The 10,626-nt window shown below is 45.7% G+C and overlaps 1 protein-coding gene across 10 annotated transcripts in view; it reads right to left on the bottom strand.

The window, feature by feature from the left end:
• Nucleotides 1-10,626, bottom strand: part of DOCK7 (dedicator of cytokinesis 7) — a 106,664-nt gene continuing 96,038 nt past the window's right edge. For 7 of the 10 annotated variants that reach the window (XM_074831839.1, XM_074831840.1, XM_074831847.1 and 4 more), the window contains 7 exons: nt 7,836-7,961; nt 6,351-6,440; nt 5,377-5,613; nt 4,273-4,416; nt 3,287-3,393; nt 2,117-2,284; nt 1-510 (listed from right to left, as the gene is read on the bottom strand). In XM_074831839.1, coding sequence (XP_074687940.1) covers nt 468-510; nt 2,117-2,284; nt 3,287-3,393; nt 4,273-4,416; nt 5,377-5,613; nt 6,351-6,440; nt 7,836-7,961 — 915 coding nt within the window. In that variant the 3' untranslated portion in view covers nt 1-467. Of the gene's footprint in view, nt 511-2,116; nt 2,285-3,286; nt 3,394-4,272; nt 4,417-5,376; nt 5,614-6,350; nt 6,441-7,835; nt 7,971-10,626 lie in introns of all 10 variants that reach the window. The other 3 variants (XM_074831841.1, XM_074831845.1, XM_074831849.1) reach the window with 1 other exon arrangement.

The raw sequence follows: 10,626 nt of genomic DNA, 5'->3' as shown, positions 1-10,626 counted from the left end.
TTAAAGTGTAAACATTCACATATTTAATAGTACCATCAAAATAACCATCGTCACTACATTAAAAACTTCAGAAATGCATTTGCGTATGGTCCTAATATAAATTAAATATATGAATTAAAAGTAAATAAATTTAACATTAGGTAATGCTATAAATAAAGGTAAATGCGTTTAGTGTACCTTTGAGTCATAAAAATGCCTTAAAAAACAGGTAAGTTTACAGCTTATCACCAATACTCTGGATACCACTGTTATGATTTTTTTCAAACATTGATAAGTCTACATTTGACAATTCAGAATGATTTTTGGCCACTGAACACTTTGATGGAGGAAGAGGTGTGTGGGATGTCCAGGATGAAGTCCAAGTTTTATTTCACAATAAAACTTCTTTGATTCCCAGCGCTGATAACAAGGCTCTTTCTTTTCAAAACCTTAATTTAAGTGCTTTTTTATTTTGGTTTTTAACTCGTTTAGATATCCATTTTGCGAAGGCTCATCCTGCTGAAGGAGTCTCTGAGGGAGAGAAAATACAATGATGAGCTCATATTTTCCATGATGAAATAAGAAGCCTCGACAGATGAATGATTCTATACTTGATTTCCAGTATTTTCTACAGCTGGCTACTACAAAAATTAAGTCCACTGACATTAACTCATTGTTTTTCAAATGAATCTCTGTAATCTGGGATCATTCAGCCACCCAAGGTTTACTGACATGAAAGCTGACAGAAAGTTTAACTCGTAGAGAACATAAAGAAGCAGCACAAACCATCGGCACTACTGAAATCTTGTTCAAGTCTTTCAGATAAACCCCTAAGTGGAATTTGCCTGGAATATATGTATTAGACTCCCTGCACAGGCTGAATTTCACAAGATTAGAAAATAATTACAACAGAAGTGCTTGTGAGGTGACCACCTGGGTGGGGAGGGAAGCACTGATACTGCCACCACCCCCAGCCAGCGAGGACTGACTCCAGCAGAGAACAGCCAGCACACAGGATGGGATCTGGGGAGGGCTTAACACATCCTGAACCTGGGGCATGAGGGAAGGTCACCTTTTGCAGTATTCAGCAGACATAAAAATACATCAAATTCAGCTACAGAAACATCACTAAGCACTGCTGTGTGAGCTGGGAACACTTATTTCCTTCTTCATCCAGCACTAAGCCTTGCTCTTTTTATAATGTGATTTTGCAAAGTTTCTCTTTTCACAACATTTTTTTTACGTTCCCCATTGCTCTTTACCTCTGAGCAACACTTACAGGAGGAGAGGTTCAAAACCAGGGCTGTATTCTAAACCAATGGCAGGGACACGAACTGAAGTTCACATTCACACAAACCTCCTAAAGGGTCCATCGTTAAAAGCACCGTCACCGTCCTGCTTGGGACTAACGAAGCCCCTTCCAGAAACGCCCCCAGCCCTCGCTGGAGGGAGCCCACGGCCCCAGGGCAGTGCCCTCGTGTTGGGTTCCATCACCCTTGCTGACAGGGGACACCACAGGACTCATCAAATCAAAGATTAGGTGGAGGGTACCTGCTGGGAAATGCTTCTGCCCCTCTTTTGGGAGCCAGAGCCTCGTTAGAAACTACAGACGCAAAGTCCCCGTGCTCAGCCACAGCTGGTGCCAGGGGATTACAGTGCTATGGGCTCCAATCTGCTTCATACATGCCCTGTGGGGTTTTTATGTCCAGTCTCATTGCAGATCAACAAAAAGCCCAGACTCCAGCTTACTGGTCTTCCAGCATGGAAGACATCAACTGTTTTTCCACCCTGCCTGCCCCTGGAGCTCCTCATCCCAGTTTCACTGGGAACAAACAAGTGTCAAAGTCCTGTCACACTGAGGGTGGATTTGAATCTAAAAAAGAATGGGATGCAGGATGAAAAATAAAATTGTCATAGAACAGGAACAAAAGGAACCATTGCAAACACCACCTACCATCAGTGCTGGGAAGGGGATGAACTCTGAAGTCAGGACAGAAGGGGAAAGGGATGGACTCAGCCAAAAGAGCCATAATGGGAAACAAATTGATGTCACAGGCTCACCAGGAAGATCAGACACCCCAGTCCCCAGTTTTACACCCTCCTTATCTCTGCTGAAAGAGTAAAATCAAATATCCACCTGTGGCAAGTGACCGGCAGCACTGCCTTATACAACTGTGGGATCTTTCTATTTATCAAAGGTTGGAGAGCTTCCTTTAACCGGTGATAATTCCTTTCAAGTTCTCGCTGATACTCCTTTTGGTCTGGACCGATCAGGCTCTTGTTCTTGCGCAGAGCATCTTCACATCTAGAAAATAAAAGCCTGTGAAACTTGGGCATGTAAAAAAGGACCTGCTTGCTACAGACTTGTTAATCTAATAGTACAAAATAATTCATTCTGTTTCTCTGGGATGACATGTAATATCCTTCTCTATCTTGCCTTTTGGGTAATAAAGACTCAGCTAAACCACTTGGTGGGGGAAAGGAGAGGGTGTCATATTTCCAATTTCCATTTCACTTCCAGAGTGACAACCCCCTTTTTTATTTTAATTTACTCTCCGGTTACGTTTATCCTCTCTAAAGAGAAATGAAAAGCTGATCTCCACATAGTCACTTCCAGTCCAAGAGGATTTAAAGATGGATAGATCTGCTCTCCTCAGGAAAGATTAATAAATAGCAGATGGAGATGTTCATAGGAAACTCTTCTACTTGCAAAGATGTAATTTAAACAAAGGGTATGAAAAGAACTATATCACCAATGCCATTTATTACATATGGGAAAACTACACTGCCACTGGATCTATTTGCTTGGAATATTTTTTTTTTTTTTTTTAATTCCTTGATGCTTGCAAAAGATGCTGGACTGAGACTGCAGTTTGCATTACTCAAGAGGAAAGTAGGGCAGCCAGCAGATTTCTTGAGAGAATTCTGCCAGCATGCTTCCACTCCGTTTGGAGAAATTAACTTCAGAAGGAAATTAAATCTCTTGGCCAATTCAGCAGTTTGTCCTGACCCTGCCAAGCTGTGAGTTCATTTGTGCCAGCGTGGCTCATCGTGTTTTCTGAAACAGGAACACGTGTTCACAACTGAGCTGTGGTCACTAATTCCTGATAAGCAGCAAAGCCAAATGACTTCAGTCCCTTAAGTCACGGACCAGCAGCACCAGCGAAACAGGGGAAGCCACTGGGCAGCTGGAGTTACAACATGAATCCTCCTCTCTCCAGATACCCTCTGAGTTACTGTCGTGTTCCTGTCTGATATGGTAGTAATAACTGCATCTGGCAGGCAGTTTGAAGACAATACTCCATACCTTTTCGTGAAGTCTTTGAAACAGAGCCGGAGTTTGTTATGATGCCTGAAGAGCTTTGGATCATTGGGTATTTCAGACAAGAAAACTTGTGCGACTTCTAACGGTCCCTTTAGGAGCAGAAGAGAAAAATTAAGTTTCTTGAAACTGTCTTGTTATATCTAATCACTGGAGAAACTTCTTGCACACAGAAACATGTCATGAAATGCAATATTTCCTTACAGAATGCATCTTGAAGAATTGCAGCTGGTAAATCTGGCATAAATCACCAAACATCATGACAACTGAATCTCTTTTAGGCCTTTCTTTGCTTTAAATAAAACTCTGCTTTTGGAAAACAGTGTGAGAAAATGCACAGATTCTACATTTGTTTTCTCTTATAAGGACTCTTGACAAAGTTTGCCCAACTCACAACTAAGACAAAGTTTAAACAATGCAGATGGAACCAAGGAAGTGTTTGCCAGCACTGCAAACTCAACCCAGAACTTGAAATTCAACCTGATTTTTTTCCAGCTTGTGCATTAGCAGAGCTTTACTCATACTCCCTCAGTTTTTCCTCAGTTTTTCTCCATTCACTAGTTTTGCTTTCCATTTTGTACAAAAACCACAACAGGACACAATCCTACCTCCACCCACCAGAGCCTGGCTAACCAAAGGGAAAGTAATAAAACTTTTTTTGTTTTTTTTTCATAAGGGAGAAGGAGAAGCAGACAGAAACTGTGAATGCCAGGAAGGAGCAGGTAACTGAGGGAGGGCTGTCTCTTCTCAGCCAGTTTCCAGATCTAACCACATTTTCAGGACTCTTACTCAAATGGCAAAGTCACTGAGAGCAGCTGGTCTAGACCTACCAGTGACCTTAAACACACCCCATAGACTGAATGGGGCAAAAAATCCAAGTTAATTTAGAAATCAGGCCCAACACTGAGCATCCACTGCACTGAGTGATATGTACTACCCCAGTGTCTCCAACTCAAGACAGCGATCCTCACCTGATTTACTGTGGTACCTACTGATCCTTGCAGCACCATCTGCAGCATCTTTGGGTCTGCAGGGTCTTGGTGGGTTGCAAAAGCTAATTCCTGTGTTTTCTTCTGCATGTCCTCTATGGCAACTTCAATGGGCGTCAAAATGATCTAAGCAAGGAGCCAGAATAGAGGATGCTCGTTATGGCTGGGGCTGCCAACCAGACACAGACTTCCAGAACCACCAAGGTCACCTTGGAGTGGCACACTGAAATGGTGGAGGACACCAACAGGACTGACAGTCTGGACAGAAGCACTTCAGAAATGCATCGTCTCAGTCTTGGTTTAGGAACATCACGAAAAAATTTGATTTTTAAATGTTCCTGGGTACTCAGGAGCTTTCCAAGATTGCTACTGAGCGGGCAGACTCGTGCCCCTTTGTGGTCACTGCAACCAACTGCCCGGGGTTACAGCGCTACAGTGGCGCTTACGCGCTTTTCATTGCGTCCCACCACATCAGTTCCTAACCACCCTTTAAAAATTAACTTAGCTATGGGATAAATCTCTCTATAAAGCCTCAGGACCCCACTGGCCGAGGGCTGTTGAGGCCATGCAAGTGAGCTGCAACACAGAGCAAAGGACACGCTGCTCAAGCAGGATGGAAGGGAGCAACCTGTATTACTACAAAGCTCACCAAGGGTCCCCCCATATACCAGCTGCTGTGACCTGGATATGCTGGTGAAAAAGGTGGCAGGACGTAACTGTGTTCCTGAAGTGGTCTGGTTTTAGTTTAAGTTGAATAGGAGCAGGGGAAAGTTCAATAAAAACTAGGAAAAGGAAGGAGCCTCGTGACCAGTCCCTGCAGTGAACAGCCAGAGCAGCTCATGATGGCACTGTCTGCTCTTGCTCTCTGCTGAATTTCTGCATTTTTAACAGTGAGGAGAAAACGAGACTAGTGATGGCCAGGAGGGTGCATCTGTATTAATGTGACGGTGTACAGGGACACCACTGTGGTATTAAACTAAACATACAATAGGACATTACATGTGAGTTTCAGCAACACCCACTTTCCTTAGCCTTGTATAATATTTCCCTTCAAACACAGGAAGCCCCTGACAGCACAGGCCTCACCTCCTCTTTGTGAATGACGTTTATCCTGGTTTTAATGTAAGGGAAAGCGTGGGACGTCGTCAGGATGGTTTTGCGCTTGAACTGCTCGTGCAGCTCCCCGTGAGCTCGGCCGTCCAGCGTGAAGGGTGTGCAGTACATAAAACGCCTCAAGTTGTAGTTTTTGTCGAAGTAAGTTATCCTGTCCTTCATCTCATACGTGTCAAAGTACGGCTCCACATAGGTTATCTGAATGTAGGCCTGCAGGAAAGAACCCAGGTGTGCACAGTGAGGTACGGGGCCAGAGGAGAGGAGCTGACTCCCGCGCCCTGCTTTTCAGCAGTGCAATAACCCAGCTTGCTCTCCTGCCTCTTGAATCCACCTCTGGAAGAACTAGGTCTGTTTTTTGCCTTTACTCAGAAAAATCACACTCACACGGACAGGGACTGGGGGTGCTGGTAGCTGCTCAGCAGTTTCTGGACTGGATAAAATATAGCTCATTACCCCTCTACCCTCACGCTCTTCACATGAAGTGATTCCTTCCTTTTCTTGCAGGTAACACCCTGCCCTAAGCCACAATCCTGTTTCCTCAGCATGCTCCTGTTATTTCTGCTATGCTTAAAGGACATGGCACAAGAATGACAAAGCGCTGCAGCTGCAAAAAAGCCAGAGGCCAGTGAATGGCAAACTCCCTTCCCTCCTTGCACTCAGTGGACACTACAGAGAAAGGCAAGTGCAGCCTGGGCCTCTGCTGTCCTTTCGCCTCCTCCCTTCCCACCACCCATTACCAGGGCAGGGCCTGGGGCAGGGAACAAAATGGCTAATTCTCTATTCCTTTGCTGGGATGATTTTCCCCAACTCTCCTTCCAAGCAGTCACAAGAGGCTCCATATGTGGATTTCACTGCCTACTTGGCGAAATTCAGGGCAGGATTTGTCCCACTACATTTGCACGCATTCAGGACCTGTTCTACTTCTAAACTTCTACTGGTGTTCTTACCTTGTTAGAATCTAGTTTACATTTGTCCACAGGGTTTGAGTCCTTAATCACTTCAAGCACATCTTCACCAAACCGTTCTCCGTAAAATCCCTACAATCAAGAGCAAATGCATTGAAAGAAAACATCAAATGAAGCCATGAGAGATGGGGGTTGGAAAGACAAAGGCATATTCAGGGGAGGTGAAGCTCCACATGCCTTCAACAGTAGCTGTGCCAGGGCTGAATGTGATCTGCTGAACCTAGGAGAATTAAATCAGTTGCATTCCAGGGGCAACAGGAAAAAACAAGCCTAACACCCTGGAAGGCAGGAGAACTCGGGAGCCTTCCAACCGTGCGCACACACGCTGCGTGGTTCTGAACAAGCCATTTGAGCTCGCTGTGTGTCTGTGAGCTCAACTGAAAACTGGGGTCAATACAGGATCTGCCTGGAAATCAGGTGCCGCATCAGAGCACGGCTTTGCTGGGCTGGGTGAATGACCAGATTCTGAACTCAGTTTCATGCGCTTAAACCTCAGACAACGCTGCTGCTTTCAGCGCAACGTGACAGCAGCTGAATTGTTGTGAGCAACAATGTGACATCAGATCTATTCCAGCAAATAAAACAGGGCCAGCTCTGCCCTCTGGCCCTATGAACAAGTAGCGTGGCACAGCCCAGAGCTATGCTGCTAAACACTCTTCCTCTCCCACTGGGGATGGCACCTCTGTGCACAGTGCTTACTGGCAACAGTCTCTGACCCATGATGTCCCCTGGACTGTGCTAGGATGTTGTTTAGATACAGGTTAGTTGGCACAAAACCAGGCCAGACTAACCATTACACAGTACAGATGATCACTGGGTGGTACCTGGAGCTGCACCCAAGCCCCAGTTAGATTAATCAGAGTTGCCTTTGCTTGTTCATGGATGAAACAAACTTCAGACCTGTGATGTCCCACCTCAGGGGCTCTGAAGTTCAGCCACCTTAGAGGGCCCAATCTCTACGAGTAGAGGAACATGATGTGAGGGCAACAAAATGACAGCAAAATGCAATACTTTCTGAAAGTCAGATCCCAAAAGGCACCTCAGCCTTTTTTCAAGCCCAGGTCATCCCATTTACACCAGGTGGCTGAAGAGAAATGCAAAACACAGTATGATTCTCAAATCATCACAGCAGGTCTGCAGCTCTTGCTGCAAGATCAGGGAAAACCTGTGGGACTCCTCTCCCTGCATTCCTCCTGCCTCCTGCAGAGGTGGCACCAGCAAGAGGGCAGGAGACATCAGGCCCAGCTCTTGGTCACTGCACGGGGCTCTGCAAACTGTTCTGTCAAGTGACCGTCTCTCTAAGCTCAGCCTTGCATCAGTCTCCAAGAGGCACAGAACTGGTTTTGCCCCATGATTTTCATTTCCACCACTTCCAGTAACTTGGCAGCGCAGCTCTTAAATAACCGGTGCAAAACAGTGAAACTGCAACTCACAGACAGAATTTGAGGTCAGCCACAAGCATCTCACCTCGAGCCTATGGGAAATTTCAGCTAACTTTGTTATCGCGGGTTCCTTGTAAACAAACTCTTGCTCATCCAGGTCTCCAAATTTAGTTCCATAAAAACCAACCCGGAAGTAGGTGCCAAACATCCTCTTTCCATCCTAGGTTTGGAGAAACAAGAGGTTATTTCAGTGTGGAGACATGCACACCCCAAGCATGGCTGCAGGCAGGCTCCTGAGTTTATGCAAAATAAAAAAGAAATTAAAAAACAAGGAAAAAAAGAAAGAAAGAAAGAAAGAAAGAAGGGAAAGAAAAACACACCTGGAACTCAGCATGAATGCATTTAGCAGCAAACACCGCAATGAAATTATAAACTAACATGAAATTATATGGATCAGTTACGACCATTAGCCCAACCCTGCAATGACTTCTCCCACCCCAGGAGGAGTCTGGAGGTGTCAGACGTCTCTGAGGAACAGTCAAAGGCAAGTCCCTTCGTTTGAGTAATTATTTCAGGCTCTCCAAATCCTGTGCAGACACCCCTTAGCCTGGTCCATAGCCTGTAGGCACAGGCTCAGGGAAATCCAGTTGGGACAATATCGCACACAGACACCCCTGAAAATCACCCACCCCAGAGCCCCCGTCATCCATTCCCCAATAATTGCAGGATTGGGCCGAAGTCAATGTCCAGTTCACTCACACACACACGCAAGTGCTTTTTAAATAGCATGTCAACTGGAAGGTGTTACATTCTCTTCTAGTAACTAATGTCTAGTAAAGAGGGCCAAAGTCACTCCTGGTGAAAGCAGATGCAATCCACTGTATGATGTACCTGCTTCCATTTGAGCCAGTGGTGAATTTGGCCCAGAAATGCAACGAAAGTAGAGAAACAAGAAAGATTTTTGCTGGAAAAGTAACGAAGAAAATCTGATTAAGAGAGAGGGAGAAGAAAAACGCTTTAAAAATAAATCACCCCTTTGATTTTGTTAAAAAAAACTCACGCTGCATGCACAAACCAGAAACACCTTTCAGCAAGAAACTAAAATGTTCACCTTTACTCTCATGAGAAAGTGTGATGTAGTATATAATGCTCAATGTTTCTGAATGTGGGCTAGCGTTTGGTTTCAAACAGCACTTACAGATGTCCTGGCTGCTGTGTATGATTTTTTTTTTTAGTATTTTGCTATGGCAAAACTGATCTCTTGTGGTGATGGTAAATATGATCTATGGAAGGCAAAGAGGATAAATAAGCCAGACTAAAATTAAAAAAAAAACCCTCAGGCAAACACCAGAGACTGGGAAAAACACTGTCATGGCAAGCCACTGCCTTCTTTCTCCTGGTCTGGAAAAAACTCTGGGGTGTCATGCCGGAGCTGCCCAGGCATGGCTCAGCTCCTCTCGCCCGAGGCCCAGCCAGGAGGACGCGGTGTTGCCTTTCTGGGGTGAGGGCTGCTGCCCGCCTCAAGCGCCCTCAGGAGAGCAAAGCTCACCAATGCCCAGCTCTGAAGTAGAGGTGAAGCCTTGAAGTGACCAGAGCCAGAAGCAACCTTGCTTAATACACTCAGGTCCCATCTTTGTTTTACTATGGGACGTCGACAGATACAAATGCACCAGCTCTGATCTGGTAGGAGCGTAGACACACGCTCCAATTTAAGAAAACAAGCAGTTCTACCAAGAGTTGCACATATGCTTAATGTGGCGTGGGCAGCTCCTGGGACCCCTGCTCTAGCCCATCCCTCTGAGCATCCCCCCTCCAGAGCAGGGCTTTTATCCAGCTCCACCTGCCAGCATAGATTACAGGGCGTCGTCACACCACAGCCATCCCCAGAAGCACCTCCCAGGGTGCAACCCCCAGCTACAAAGCTATTACTGTTTTATTGGAAGCACCATCTGGCAACATTTGGTTGTTATTTCCCTGGACTCCCTGTTCTTCTCCAGTGCCCGTCCCTCTGGACACATACAGGAATGAGCAGCCTACCGAACCCTTAATTTACTCACCACTACCTTTTCAAAGCCACAGTTGTGGTCAATATTGCCCACGCTAAAATCCCTCAATGCCCAGCATTTCCAGTTTCCTGTGCTATTTTTTGAATTCAATCTCAATGTGATTAGGCAGAACACTGTGATTCCAGGGCTCCTTTCTCAAAGCACTTCCCAAGGTAGCATCACGTCTGCCTAAAGGGAACTGCCACACGAAACAGCTCCCCAAACTTAACACAGGGCCTGGGCATGCTTCACGTGGAAGTCGGTGGGATCCCGCCCCATCCTGTGGTCACCGGGCAGGCCCCACTGCTGCTCTTCTAATTCATGTCCTTTTTCCTCTTACTTGGTGAATGACTTTCAGGATATGAAGCATTTGCAGAACCTGCTCCCTACAAGGTGAGTATCTGCCACGTGGACATCTGCCCAGACAGCTATTTGTTACAGGCAGTGTTCATTTATGTTGTTGTAAAAATAACAACGAGTGAGGAAGAGAATGCTGTTTGTTGATCACCATAAATTAACAAGGAGTTCTGGTGGCATTTACTAAGTGCATAAAATAAGAGTAATGGGGCATTGGGAAGTCCCTGGGGTGGTAGCAGCAAGGAAGCCTGGTGAGATTCAGTGCCCTTGCGTGAAGGCAGCTCCCAACTTATGTACTCATTTTCTCATCATGAAGACCAGCTGCACTGGCTTTTCCTCAGCTGCTAAAACTCAGTTATCATAAGGATCCCAGACAGAAGAGCCAGCAGTGAGGAGCACTGGTTAGCCCCGAATGCAACAGAAGCATCTCCCCATGAAGCCCTGGATCCATCAGCCATGAAATGTATGTGACTC

Source organism: Strix aluco, chromosome 8 (genome assembly GCF_031877795.1).
Source record: "Strix aluco isolate bStrAlu1 chromosome 8, bStrAlu1.hap1, whole genome shotgun sequence".
In the NCBI taxonomy this organism is placed as follows: Eukaryota; Metazoa; Chordata; class Aves; order Strigiformes; family Strigidae; genus Strix; species Strix aluco.
The sequence above is the reverse complement of the archived record's forward strand: the minus strand, read 5'-3'. Positions and strand labels throughout refer to the sequence as shown.